At 40.7% G+C, this 15129-nt stretch overlaps 1 protein-coding gene across 1 annotated transcript in view; it reads right to left on the bottom strand.

Annotated features, from left to right (window-relative positions):
• Positions 1-15129, bottom strand: part of CNTNAP2 (contactin associated protein 2) — an 830415-nt gene that overhangs the window by 16504 nt on the left and 798782 nt on the right. The window contains exon 21 of the mRNA XM_071736230.1: positions 13125-13218. Within this exon, the coding sequence (XP_071592331.1) occupies positions 13125-13218 (94 nt within the window). The remainder of the gene's footprint in view (positions 1-13124; positions 13219-15129) is intronic.

Below are 15129 nucleotides of genomic sequence, written 5' to 3'. Positions count from 1 at the left end.
AGTTGCTGAGTAAGGCGAAGGCAAAAGGAGGTCCTTCTAAAAAGACGGCTGCTCAAGTCTCCAGTGTGGAGTTACCCAATTCAAATATGCTGGTGACTCAAGATCCCTGTACATCAGGTGTGAGTACTGGGGAGGCAAACTCCAGTAATGCACGTACTGATAATGTTGTATGGTATGTGCTCAAGCTTAGAGGTGCCCTGCCTCCAGCCAGGTGGAGGAGAGGGACAACCTATTGGATTGTGTGGATTCAATGGCTTAGCACATTAGTGCTGAGGCCATGGGTTTGAGCCTCACCCTAAGGGTGATGAGCTGTAGTGGCGCAACCAAGTTAGTGTGGTGCTGAGACAAAGCTCCAGTGGCGCAATCAGGTTAGCACAGTGCTCATAGAACCAGTACAAAAAGCAGCTAATCTCTCTGCTCGCTTGCTCAGGAGTGAGCTGAGCCTGTGCTTCAAGCTTCACCTTTTATTGTCCCCCCAGTCCAGCTCATGCGCAGTAGGGGCCCGCCCTAATCAGGCACAGGTGGGCTTAACACAAGCTCATGCTTGTGTTACCTGGCAATTACTACCTGGCAATTAGTGGCACCTGGTTGCCTCATTTCACTACACATTAGAACCACAAAAGTATAAAGCCTTGGTGGACACTGGTGCACAGTGCACCCTAATGCCATGGAATCAGAAAGGGACAGAATCCGTCACTATTTCGGGATTGACAGGGGGGATCTAAAGAACGGAGCATTGTAAAGGCTGATGTGAGCCTCACTGGAATAAAGTGGCATAGACACCTGATAGTGACTGGCCCAGATGCTCCGTGCATCCTTGGCACAGACTACCTCAAGGGAGGTGATTTCGAGGACCCGAAAGGGTACTGGTGGTCCTTTGGTACTGCAGCTATTAAGACTGAGAATGCAGGATGGCTGCATGCTTTGTTTGGCCTTTCAGATAAATCCTTTGTAGTGGGGTTGCTGAGAACTATAAACCAGGGGGTGCCAACTGCTACTTCAATAGTGCATCGAAGACAATATCGCGTCAACAGAGATGCTGTGATCCCCATTCACAGACTGATCCGGCAACTAGAGAGCCAAGGAGTGATCAGCAGGACTCACTCACCCTTCAACAGTCCTGTATGGCCAGTGCAAAAGCCTAATGGAGAATGGAGGCTGACAGTGGACTATCGTGCCCTGAATGAGGTTACTCCACCACTAAGTGCTGCTGTGCCGGACATACTAGAACTTCAGTATGAGCTGGAATCAAAAGCAGCCAGGTGGTATGCTACTATTGACATTGCTAATGCATTTTTTGCTATTCCTATAGCACCAGAATGCAGGGCACAGTTTGCACCTGGAGAGGTGTCCAGTACACTTGGAATCAACTGCCCCAGCGATGGAAACACAGCCCCACCATCTGCCATGGACTGATCCATGATACCTTGGAAAAGGGTGGAGCTCCAGAACATCTACAGTACATCGATGACATCAATGTGTGGGGTGACACAGCAAAGGAAGTCTATGAGAAAGGTAAGAAGATAATAGAAATCCTTCTAGAGGCTGGTTTTGCTATCAAAAGGAGCAAGGTCAAGGGACCTGCACGAGAGATACAGTTTCTGGGGGTTAAGTGGCAAGATGGACGTCGCCACATCCCAATGGACGTGATTAACAAAATAACAGCTATCCTGCTTATAATCAGATTGTGAAACCTCTCTATGAGGTTACCCGGAAGAAGACAGACTTCTTTGGGCTCAGGACAACAAGCTGCTTTTGAAAGTATTAAACAGGAGATTGTGCAGGCAATGGCTCTTGGACCAATTCGAACAGGGCCAGACATTACAAATGTGCTTTACACTGGAGATGGAGGTGATGGTCCTACATGGAGCCTCTGGCAGAAAGCTCCAGGAGAGACTCAAGGTTGACCTCTAGGATTTTGGGGTCAAAACTACAAAGGCTCTGAAGCCAACTACACAGCCACTGAAAAAGAGATATTGGCCACATACAAAGGAGTTAGAGCTGCTTCAGAAGTGATTGGTACTGAAGCACAGCTCATCCTGGTGGCACGATTATCTGTACTGGGTTTTATGTACACAGGTAGAGAATCTTCCCATCATGGTACCGATGCTACCTGGAGTAAATGGATTGCTTTACTCTCACAGAGAGCTAAGATAGGAAGACTCAATTGTACAGGAATTGTAGAAGCAATAACACATTGGCCAGAAGGCAAACACTTTGGAATACCACTGGAGAAAGTGGTAAAACGGGCTGAAGAAGCCCCACCATATGACCAACTACCAGAGAATGAGAAAAAATACGCTCTTTTCACTGATGGATCCTGTTGTCTGGTAGGAGGCTATCAAAGGTGGAACGCTGCCATATGGAACTCTACACGACTAGTTGCAAAAACAGATGAAGGAGACGGTGAATCAATTCAATTTGCAGAGGTAAAAGCCATCCAATTGGCTTTGGACATTGCTGAACAAGAAAAGTGGCCTAGACTTTATCTCTATACTGACTCATGGATGGTAGCAAATGCCTTATGGGGTTGGTTAAAGCAGTGGAAGCAAAACAACTGGCAACGTAGAGATAAACCTATCTGGGCTGCTGAACTGTGGAAAGACATTGCTGCTAGGTTAGAGAAACTTGATGTAAAAGTACGTCATGTAGATGCCCATGTACCTTCATATTGAGCTACTGAAGAACATCAAAACAACCAACGAGCAGATGAAGCTGCTCAAGTGTTCCAAGTAGATCTGGACTGGGACCATAAAGGTGAACTGTTTTTAGCTAGATGGGCCCACAAGGCTTCAGGTCATCAAGCCAGGGATGGAACATACCAATGGGCTCGTGACTGAGGGGTGGATTTATCTTAGGATACTATTGCTTAGGTTATCCACGAGAGTGACATATGCACTGCAATTAAGTAAGCTAAAAGGTTGAAACCTCTGTGGTATGAAGGGAGATGGTCAAAATATAGGTATGGGGAGGCCTGGCAAATCGATTACATCACACTGCCTCAAACCCGCCAGGGTAAGTGCTATGTGCTTACAATGATGGAGGCAAGTACAGGATGGCTGGAAACATATCCTGTGCCTCGTGCCACAGCCTGGAACACCATCCTGGGCCTAGAGAAACAAGTCTTGTGGAGACATGTTACACCTGAAAGAACTGAGTCAGATAATGGAACTCATTTCAAGTTCCACCAATCGAGCTGGTCCTGCTCAGTCAGATCTTCTACGCACACTAGATGGGGACAAAGTGCCTGTGGTGCATGAAAAGAATCTGCTAGGGAAAACAGTTTGGGTTTATCCTGCCTTGGGCAAAGGCAAACCCATTTGTGGGGTTGCTTTCGCTCAAGGGCCTGGACACACTTGGTGGGTGATGATGAAAGATGAAGTACAATCTGTACCACAAGGGAATCTAACACTAGGTGAGAATTCCTAATTTCTGCTTGTCTAATTTAATCAGTAATGCATGGAATCTTTGGGAGTCATGAACTTGCATCCCACATGAACTACTGTTATGTGAATTATTGCATAAACTAACAGTGTTCTGTGAGTGTTTTTCAGGATGATTTTGTGGTGATGAAACCAGAACTAGGTTCATCGACTGGCATCCAGTAACACCTGCAACCTGCAACTTGTGGACCATGGACATGAACTGTGACAATTGTTCCTTGTTTTAAGGATCTGCTACAATAGACAAACATCTGCAATCATAGACTGAATTACTTATTGAATTTTAGTACAGAGAGATAGTAGTAATTTGTGTATAGATACATTTAGGGATAACAGACAGTAATGATTGGAGCATGACGCAAATGGTATGGAATAAGGGGTGGAATGTTCTGGTTTGGGCCAGGATAAAGGTGATTTTCTGTCTTGTACTTTTGCTTTCAGCTAAGCCTCTTGTAAGTAGTTGCACTTGCTGAAATTAACAGCAAGCTAATGTATTTGTATGTCAAGTATTTGTATACATTTAGCAATTTTTCCTATTTATCATTACTGTTTCATTAAAGTTGTGTAGTTTAGTTTCCAACCCATAAGTCTCTCTCTCTTATTCTCTCTCCTTTCTTTATCAGGGAGGAGAGAGAGATTAATAGAGAGTGTCTGTCACTTGGTTTAATTGCCGGGCCATTGCCGTGACACTAACATAATATCTATAAGGAAGTGTGGAGCTTGGCTTCATTCCTTCTACGGTAGAACAGCTTAAATACAAATGACAACATAGCAGGATTGTGTCTGTGCTTTACCAAAGAATACTGCTCCAGAGAGACACTGGCATGCTTCCAACTGCCTTTTATTTTTGGGTCAGTGAGGACAGGAGTTAATGTCAGGTCCTTGAAACCAAACTCAAAGTCAATGACGAGGTTCATCCATTCAAAAAACACTAAATGACCTCCTGCAGCTCATTTCAAGGCTGCATTCTGTTTTCAGTGTTGTATAAAGCACTGCATATGTTCACCATTTAGAGAACTGTAACAGCAGAACATTAAAGCAACAGCTTTCAATCTCTGGCTTAAAAAAAACCCTTTGTGGTATAGTTTCCTTAGAGAATTTATTTCTGCAGACTGAAAAACTCACTGACCACTTATTGAAACATGCTCTTTCAGAAGACGCATATTTCAGTTGCAGCAGCAGTTTCTTTATCAGTGTTGCCAAAACGAAGGCCACTTTCCAATGAAATGGTCCAAATACTTTCCATGGAAGCTGGAAATGATTGAATCAGGTAAAAATGTTAGAGAATGTGAGCTCACTTGGGAGCTGTGCTGCTCAAAACCCAGCCCCTGCCAGAGGAGGGGGCTGTTATGGGGACAGTAAATCATTGGATGAGAAATGTACTACCAGAGTCTCATTACTGCAGAAATAAGGTTCATGCTGGACTGCAGATCCTCAGTCAAGAAAGGGACTATGAAGAATAAAATCTGGGCATTATTTGGCAGCAGCTTGGTTTCACAATTCCATAAATGAAGATGGTTTGAGACCAGTAAGTTGGATTTTTATTCTGCTCTTCTGTGTTGATGGTATAGTTGCTGAATGTTTCAAGATTTAATACCAGATGCATCATTTCCTGCAATTTTCCAGAAAACTAGGACCAGCGATAACAGCGCATACCTCTCATTACAAGGAAACGAGTATTACTCTTCACATTTTGCTATTGACTCCCTGATAACCTTCCACAGGTTTTGGGGGAAGAGAGACCTGTCTGTGTGTTACCCTTTCTAACTAATTGTGAGTGGCATCACAAGCATTTCATAAATTTGTGTAGTGTTTTGTTTCTCCTCTAGAAAACTTTATCATTCTCCCTGGGTACCAGGGACAAAAAGCTCAGCCTGTTGTTTAAAGCAGGAATCATAAATGTAGGGAGAGCTAAAAAGAAAAGTCACCCACCTAGAGCTTACAGAACAGAGATTAAGCCTGAGATTACAGAACAGGACACAAATATTCTGCACTCAGGCTACACTGTGTACCTTGACTGCAAAGCTTTCTGAGGGATACCTGTAATCTTTTGATTGACAAGCAAAGGGTTCAGCACACACTGATGTAACCCAAGTTGCAGGAAAGAGCAATTCTCAAGGCAAAACTGCACAAGAACTATCTAATAGTTAGCACATGATGCTTGGAAAGGGATCGTGGGTTGAAAGCAACAGCAGGACAGCCACTAGGTGTTAAATCCACAACAAAGAAATAAACATTACATCTTCTTTTTGTCTGCAGGCAGGCTCTAAAGAAATCGAGGGGAAGAAGATTATAGGGGAGGAGAAAAAAAAGATACAGCTGAAATTGCCTTTAAAAGAAAAACCAAACCACAAATCTAAGGTTCTGGCAATATAACTAAGTAATTTTATCTTCATTATGAAAACACTTGCTATCACAGACAGAACAGCCTCAGAATTAGCTGGGACACTAATTTTCAGCAGGTTTTATAAAACCATTCTAATTTAAGCTCAATAACTAATCTGGACAGCAGCTTTCAGTGCTTTTATATCTTATGGAAGTTGGCTGCAATACAACTCAACAAATGCTTTTCGGGCCAGAAAATAAATAATTGAATAAGATTCTTGCAGCCTGTGTTCAAAGGTAATGTGTCTTGGCCAAACATTAACACAAGCATTCAGTTATAGTGTGCTTTTGGTAAAACTACATTAAAATAACATAGTTGCAGTATGATCATTACTTTGCAGTTTAATGGGTACTCTTCCATAACTATCTGCAAAAGTTATTGTGACAAGCTTTTGTGTTTCATATCACCTGCTTCAAATACCTTAATAAAACTGCTGTTTCATCAAAGAATAGGTCGGCTGAAACTCCCTCTCCCCTCTCTTGCTTATCTTACTCTTTCAAGACATATGCAATTAAAACTGGTATGCAATTAAAACTGGAAAAACGATCTTTCAGTAAGATTTTTTTTTTTTAAACTTATATACCATGTGTGTCTAATACTAGTTTTCTGTATTCTAAAAAGCTTGGGTTATTTTAATAAAAAAGCTAAGGCTCTTCAATCTGTTAACACTTTTAGGAATGTTAGTATCTCAAAGATAAAACATCAGTCTCACATAACTGTTGTTACTTACTCAATTTAAAAGAAATCCATAACTATTGCATCTCTAGTGTTTCAATGTAATGTAATATACAAATAAAAGTTTTCTTGGAACTGACATTTTTCAGAAGATAAGCATATGGCCACATTATGAACAAGAAATGACCTTCCCCTTAAGTAGCAGCAATTCTAATTCAATTTTCAAAAGCCTGAAAATAGCAAGCAAATGAAAGGCAGAATGCCAGCAAGTATGAGAAAGCTATACCATAGTAGGTAACTTCTCTTCCAACATTTTTGTTTTCTTTGCTTTACTTCTCTGAATTTTATCTTTTCCTGGAGCCAAAAACCTCCATTTTCTTGTATATACCACATCAAGCTAGCTGTACTACTGAAAAAACTATTTATTTTAACAACTGGAAAAATACTGTAAGACAGTGGAGGGGAAAAAAAATATTTTTTAGAAGCAATGTCTCCTATGCTTTTTTTCCAGGACTGTGTGTTTCACAATTTGAAGCTAAGCAATTTATAATTGAATAGTCTCTGTCTCAGCGTCAATGACGAGGTTCATCCATCCAAAAAAAAAACGCTAAATGCTAAAGGCATCTTTTCTTTTCTACAAATAGAATATGGAAAAATACTCTCTTGCGATTTCTCTGCTGGAACATACTTATGGGCAATAAAGTGATTCCGGAAAAGAACTGCACCATATCAAATTATCATTAAAATTTATTGGCAACCCTAGATAGGTCCGTGATTTGCCTAGTTCGCTGTTCTGTCTTAAAAAACAAAAAAACAAAAAAAAGGAAGGTTGCATCCTGCCTCTTGTATTTGGCTACCAGCCTTTTGGGAAAAAGTTACTGCTTCTGGCCTCTGCAGCATCCCATGCCAGTGAGTTCCAGTGCTGAACTGTTTACTCTGGAACAAATGACCTCCTGCAGCTCATTTTAAGGCTGCAGCCTGGTACAGTCACTGCGCTTCTGTTTTTAGTGTTGTATAAAGCACTGCATACCTCCACCATTTAGAGAACTGTAACATCAGAACACAGGCAGACCAATTAAAGCAACAGCTTTCAATATTTGGCTTTAAAAAAAGCCTTTGTGCACTTTTGTTTTGTCTACTCCCCTGCAGTTTTCCATAAAAAATGAAATGTAAAAGCATTCCACCATGATCTAGAAGCCAAAAATGCTCCCTCATTCAATGGATACACTGGGGATGAAAGAAATAGGCGTGGTTTGGTGACAGCCAACAACTCTCATTCTGTGAGAAAAGAGTAAGGAAGCTCTTTTCCTTTTCCAGCCCTTATAATCTCACAGATTTAACAAGCACGGTTTAACCAGACCTCCTTAACTTTTCAGATCAGATACAGAATATTACATGTCAGTAATGCACTTCTAATGTGTATGTGTGTATATATATTTCTATGGTTAGGCCTTTCTCAGTCTTCTTCAGTAGGTAAAGATAAGAAACTGACAAAAAGGCAGAGCATGGTGTTGGAGGGATGATGGAAGAACAGGAGCAGACAACATGCAGTGACTAATTCAGTTACTGCCTTTGCTTTAGGTAGCATTAGATGTTTGCATCTAATGTTCTCCTATCTATCATCTAATGCTAATAGCTAATGAGGTAGATCTAAATCTAACTAGTATTGCATAAGATGGTGTAAATGGAACTCTTCCAGTTGAGCTGAGTAAAAAAAAGCACGCTACCATCCTGGTTTATCATTATTATTACATCCAAGCACAGAACAGTATTTCGAGTAGGATCTGAGGGAACAATGCCACAATGGCATATTGCAGCATAATGGCTTTGATAAGAAGCTGTAGCAAGTGCTCCCCCACAAATACTGAAATTCAGCTTTGAGTGTTTCTTATCTCAAAGCTAAACGATTTCTTGGGAGGGACAGGGAGACCTCTGACCAAGATGAAGAGAAATAAATATTTAAAAAAAAATAATCCTAGATTTACAGCATGTCCTTATGCTTGCTGTAGTATATAAATACATAAAATCAGTACATCAAGTTAGTTCAAGATGCTACACTGACATGAAATACTGTTACTTCCTTTTTTCTTAAGCCTTGGTACTAAAAAAAAAAACCTGGGTGGTACAAGAGATGGATCAGGAAGAAGACATGTCTAACAGGACTGCTAATTAACTTGCTTCTTTTACAATCAGTTTGTGTAACAAAAAAAAAAAAAAAAAAAGAAAAAGAAAGAAAAACTTACAGATGGGTCGCAGCATCAGCGTCAGAAGACGATAAAATCAGACTGCACTTCATCCTTTTGAGATGACCTCCTCTTTTCCCATCAGCCCCTGGGTTACAACGAACGTCACGTAGTGATGAAGCATAGAAGAAAAGGTCGGGGAACCCCAAACACCAGAAGGACACCCCCCAGGGGCGTGTGCCACCGCAGTTTTATTTTTGTAGAAGATGCACGCTCATCGATTTCAGCAGCAGCGTCGTTTGCAGAGGATAGCGGCGGTGCTTCCCCCGCCCCATGCACGCCGCCGGCGGCAGGCGAGCTCCCTGCACACCCACAGACACTGTGGAGACTCCTCCTTCCAGCCTCTGGAGGCTGAGACCTCTTTGGCTGAGACCTGGCGACAATTCATCACACGAGTGCTTTCAAGCCCTGTTTGGGGTGCCCCGGCGGGAGCAGCCTCGTGGGCTGCCGTGCCCCCCTGCAAGCAGGGTAATCTTCCCCCTTCCTCTCCGCACCGAAACCAGGCTCCCTGACGTCTCTCCGGCCCTGTCCTCCGGGCTTTCGGGGCGGCCGGGCGGGGCAGAGGCGGCAGCGGAGCCCCTCACGGCAGGGCTGGAAGGGGCGGAAGGGATGGAAAACGCGGAATGGCGCCGCGCGTAACCTTACACCAGGTGTCTGCTCCTAGGGAAGTGGAAGCGGGAATACACGGGCTGGATAATGAGTGAGAGACGGCAGGCGGGAGCTGATAGCAGCCCCCGACAGGTATATTCCCTTAGGGAAAAGTGTTTTTTTTTCTGCTTCATGTCAAACAGACATGATTCAGTGATAGATGCGATTGTTATATGCTTCGTGATGACATTTTTTAACTGCAGTATATGTATTTCTGGGAGAGATATTCAGAGGATTATGTTTACTCTTTAAAAGTCTAGATTTGTAACTTGTTTTTAATTGCTTTTGTCCGTTTCCTTTCATAAAGAGTGCGAGGAATACAAATTTTAAGTTCCCTGATATTTAAAAACACCATTAATTTTTTCTTTTAAAAGAAAAGGAAAATTACACTCACTGAGCTCTGCTAACTCTGTTTCAGAGTGCTCTTCAAAACCCCAGCTCTCTTTAATAATTAGGGGTCTGTATTAATTTTTGATGACAAATAAAAATTGCGTTTTTATTACAGGTCTTTACTAAGGAAACCTCCAGACAATCCTGTGATCTAGCTCTTGATATTAACAGGCAGCGTACAGCTATTGTGTATACGTATGCAGGACACTGTCCTGCATGACATCCTTGTCTCTAAAACTGAGAAACATGGACTTGACAGAGGGACCACTAGGTGGATAAGGAATTGGCTGGATGGTTGCATGTTGTGGTCATCAGCTTCATGTGCAAGTGGAGGTAAGTGACAAATTCCTTTCTCCACTGGTAGGTACCGGGACTGGCCTTTGTTGGCAAACTTTGTAGCAATGTGGATGGCAGAAATGAGTTCCACCCTCAGCAAGTTTTCTGATGACACCAAACGTGTGTGGTGTGGCCAAAAAGTTGGAGGGAATGGATGCCATCCAGATAAACCTTGACAAGCTTGAGAGGTGGGCCCATGCGAACCACATGAAGTTCAGCAACACCAAGTGCAAGGTTTGCATCTGGGTGGGGGCAGTCCCAAGCACAAATACAGGCTAGGGCAGAGAATGCATGAAGAACATCCTGAGGAATAGGACTTGGGGGTGTTGGTTTATGAGAAGCTCAACATGAACTGGCCAAGTGCTGAAAGCCAAACTGGATACTGGGCTGCATCAATAGAAGTATGGCCAGCAGGTCTTTGTAGTACTGTGTGCAGCTCTGTAGCCCTCATAGAACTTTTGGAGCTGGTCTGGGGGCGGGAGAACAGGGGGATGGTGTCACAAAATTGATAAGAGAACTGAAGAACCTCTGCGAGAGCTGGGGTTGTTCAGCCTGGAGAGGAGACCTCACTCCTCAACTATCTGAGGAGGCCTTGCAGTGGCCTTCCAGTACTAAAAGGGAGCCTACAGGACAGTGTGTAATGATAGAATGGGGTGGGGGGGAGGAGGGAGATGGTTTTAAGCTAAAAGAGGGAAGATTTAGGTTAGACATTATGAAGAAATCTTTTTTAGAGTGAGGGTGGTGAGATATTGGAACAAATTACCCAGGAAGCATTATTTCTCATTTCATGGGATCCAACTGAAATAGTCAAAGGATATGTAAAACTTTTCAGCCATATACATGACTTTGTGCAGATAAGTTAAATATGAGGTGTTGTGGGTTTAGATCTGTAGGAACAGAACTGGGTTGATAACTTATTTTATTTGGGTCTCTAAGTTAAGCTTTTCAGTCAATATTGTCAGTATTGAAACAAGTATCCTAGCCATGAAACATCCTATCATGAGCCATCTGAGCTGCTCAGTTCTTGCAGTTTTTTTAATTCTCCTAAATAAGAATGCCTAAAAAAAAGTTCAGAATGGAAGTACTTACAGCGAAGAAATTAGAACTTGGCCATGGGGTTATGAGGGGGTGACGCCTGGGTGGACTTTGATTTTGCAGTGCTATTACTGTGTTTAAAACCTCAGCTCAGAAAGAATCAGTTGAAAGACTAACCTCCTATCTATATCATGGTTTCATCTCTGTGGTTACATTACCAATTTGTTAGTAAACCTACCAGCTCAGCAATTCAGAGGAATAACAAAAAGGCCCCTTGCAGAGCTTTGTCTTCACTCAGGGTAGTCTAAACTACTCTGGTGTAAATAGTGTTTCTTGCTTTGCTTTTATTTTGTGTTTTTTCCATTTTTTTCTTCCCACAATACAATGTAGAGTGCATTGTTTTCTGCTGTGTTTTAGGAGCTGTCTGTTTCTTTCCCTTCACACTCTTGTTTCTGTTCTACAAGGCAGTATTTTCTCTGTTGTTTGCCTCGCTCCACTTCCATATACACACACTACTTTCTCAGCCTCCTCCAAAAAATTACCTGATTAGACTAGCTAGGAAAGTTCTGTTTCTAGCTGGACTCAAACAGCTACTCAAAAAAGTTAAGCTTATTTGCAGGGCTGAGGTGTTGAGTCAGTAACATCATACAGTGGTAGTACTGTCATACATGAAACATTACTAAGAGCTGACATCTCAAAGGAAACAGAACTGCTCTGGCAATTAGTCCACTGTAGCAGGTGGACACACTACAACATTGTTCAGCATCTAACCTCCCTAGTTCAGGGTGGTGAGGTGGAACACATCCAGTTTCCAGTGACTCAAAAAAAACCAACAAACACCTCAGTGTGTGCTGACTACGAAAGTGACTTAGAAAGTACCAAATAACAGTTCTTTCTCTTGCTAACAAAGCCTCATAAAAGCTTTTAATTTCCTATTTAAGGAAGATCAACACATTAAATGAAATAAAGGTGAAAGTGTATTTTCAAAAAGTTAAATTACTTTTTCACTTCATATATGGTTCATGGGTTATTGCGTTATACTACTAAACAGAAAAAACATTTACAATTTTCTGGATTAAATATTCACTGAACTTCAAGCAACCACTCTCCAGTACAAAGCTCTTAGAGGAAAGAATATCAATGACTTATGTCTCTGGAAAGGCCGAAAAGGTCTCCTTAGAAAGCTGCAAATGTCAGGGAAGTTATTGATTCCTGAATCTAGTAATCCTGGAAATTCAAGAACCATGCAAGTAGTGGAAATACTAAGCAGTGGAAAGTTGAATGGCCTAAAAGTGAGGCCAAGGAAATTTAAGATGAATCTGCATTGCTTTTTGAGTTCAGCTGGGGAGCTGGCTGGGAGGCTTCAGCACTAGGAAATAATGATTAGTTCCATATAAGGAAAGGAAAGCTTATAGATTAGTGTTCTTATGGGGGGGGGGAGGGGAGGGTGTTGTCACAGACTTCCAAAGACCCTTGCTGCTGGACCTCACTGTGAAAAGAGTGAGGCAGAGTGATGAAGGACAGGTATGCCAGAGGAGGATGCACTGGGACAAGAAGATTAATTGCATAAATAAAGGTGTTATATCAAAGATAAAGTAACTTCACAGTGGCAGATTCTATTTAAAGTAACTTCAATATGTATTCATAGACGCAATGATCCCAATGATTTCCTTGTATTTCCTACACCTGACAACTGGAGAGTAATGGATCTCCACAAATATGGTGTTAAAAGGTCTCTCACCTTTATAAGTTTTTCTCCATGCATTTGCCAGACAATCATGTATCTGTGTGCACTTCAGTCTATTTGAGAAGGTGAGCATAACCCTTAGGTATAGCTTTATCATTATTTCCTAATCAAAAGGGACATGTACAGCGAGTGTCCTGGTGCAATCAACAAACATCATTGGCCCATATTCATAGCTTTCAGTATTCTCAAAATAACTAACCAGATATAAAATGAAATCTTACCTATAACTTTTCCTAGGAATAGTGCTTTTGGGGAATTGAACTGAATATCAGATGCCATTGGCAGGCTGTAACTTGTTGGAGGATAGTGATCAACCTGGAGAAAGAGAAAAGAAGTGACTGAGCATTTTGAACAAGCTTGCCTTCTTAGAGTGATATTGAATAACGTTGTTTGTGCCTCCACTTACACCTCTGTATGATACCCTTTGCTTTCATATTGTTAAAGGGGAAATAGCTACTACCCCTCCTTCCATATGTGCTTTTTTCCAAGGCCTAAAAAAATACCTATATCGGACATTTTTTTGGTTCTGATTGCTCTAGAATACCTTCAGCTTTTTCTTGTGGTTTTGCAATATAATTGTTAAAAATAACCACATCAACAAAACCCAGCTTTCTTTTAATGCAAGCTTTCCATTTGGGCCCTAACGTTACTGATAAAGCTCCACTTACACGCTTTGCCCACAGAAGAACAGATGAGAATTTGAGACTAATGTGACTGTTGGTCATTTTCCTTTTCTCTCAGAAATGTTATAAATGAATAATATATTTTTTGTTATTCATGGTTATTATTTTCTCGTTGACAATGCTGGTCAGCTTAATTGTGGTGAAACCTAACAAATAAATTAGAGAGTAATCAACTTAGCTAAATTATATGAAACACATATTGTGCCTGATATGGCAAAAGAACCACATTATATTAGCATCCTTTTTCATGTTTTATAACTATTTCACAGAAAAATGTTAAGAGAGAAGAAGAAAATTGGTTATTCTTTGCAGTAGCACTATTATGATAGATCAAAACAGCTCCGTAGACTTTTGATTGTTCACATTTCATGATGTTAATTTTGGTGAATTTTCATCTTAGTTACTGTTTCTTTTCTTAGCTTTACATGCTTATTATGCAGGCTTAAAATGGGAAGAACAACAATTTTTAAAATTTTTATTCCAATCTTTGGCAAAAAACATGACAGAAATGTGATAGAAGACTTTGCAAGGTATTACAGATTGCAGAAATAATTCTGGAGAAGCTGCTATACTAATCCATTTCTTTCACATATCTTTTTGCTATATTTCTAATTTTGAAATATTAGCTTGGATTGCTTTGCTTTAATGATACTTCAAATATTCATTTTGATTGTTAAAACAAAATGATTGGCAGACATCAGAGAAATGACTAGCTGAATCTTATTATACCCTGGAATTCTTTGACTTCGTTTCTTTCACAGCCTACCCATGGATCTGCAGAGGCAATAATCCTAAAAAACTATGATAACTGGAAAAAAAACCTCTTGTCTTTCTTATACTGCCCCATAAAATAGCAACAAGAAAAGATCCATATCAGACAGAGAGAAGTAGTTCCCTGCAGATTTCAAGAGATCTAGCAAATACAATTCAGAAATGTTTTTAATGGCTCATAGGTAGTTTACACACTGCATATTTAAAATTTGTCCATCAGTGTTCATCAGCATGACTACTGGCTAATTCCCTGTTTTAAACTGTAGATTTTTGAGTAAAATATATGGAAACACGTGATTTAATTTTTCTATTCAGAAAGTAAGATGTTTCAGTTTTTTCATAGATTCTTGAACATATTTTTTCACATTTGTAATTGATCACAGAAATATATGAAAACAGACTTCTATAATTTCAAATTAAAAAAAAAAACAGGTATTTTTTGATTTGGTGTAGGTAAATGAGTAGAAACAGTTAAAGTATAAAATGGTTCTCAACTTTAACCACAGCAAGTCCTGTTAAGTACAAACTCTGGTTAAGTGGGTGTTATTGGTTCCAGCATCCAACATAACAAGTGTTAAACCTGTTGGCAGTGGGAACTGCAGATATATCAGGTTAAAAAAAAAAAAAATCCCTTCTTAATTCAGGAAAGAAATAGGAATGGCTCAAAATTGCCATGATATTTACTAGAATTGTGATTAAACTCAAGGTACAGATTTTGGAGTGGCATATCTGGAAAAGACTGGTAAAAAAACTTGACTCAGAAATCCCTGTT

The sequence above is a fragment of the Heliangelus exortis genome, chromosome 2, assembly GCF_036169615.1.
Source record: "Heliangelus exortis chromosome 2, bHelExo1.hap1, whole genome shotgun sequence".
Classification (NCBI taxonomy): domain Eukaryota; kingdom Metazoa; phylum Chordata; class Aves; order Apodiformes; family Trochilidae; genus Heliangelus; species Heliangelus exortis.
This window is presented reverse-complemented; position numbering and strand designations above follow the sequence as displayed.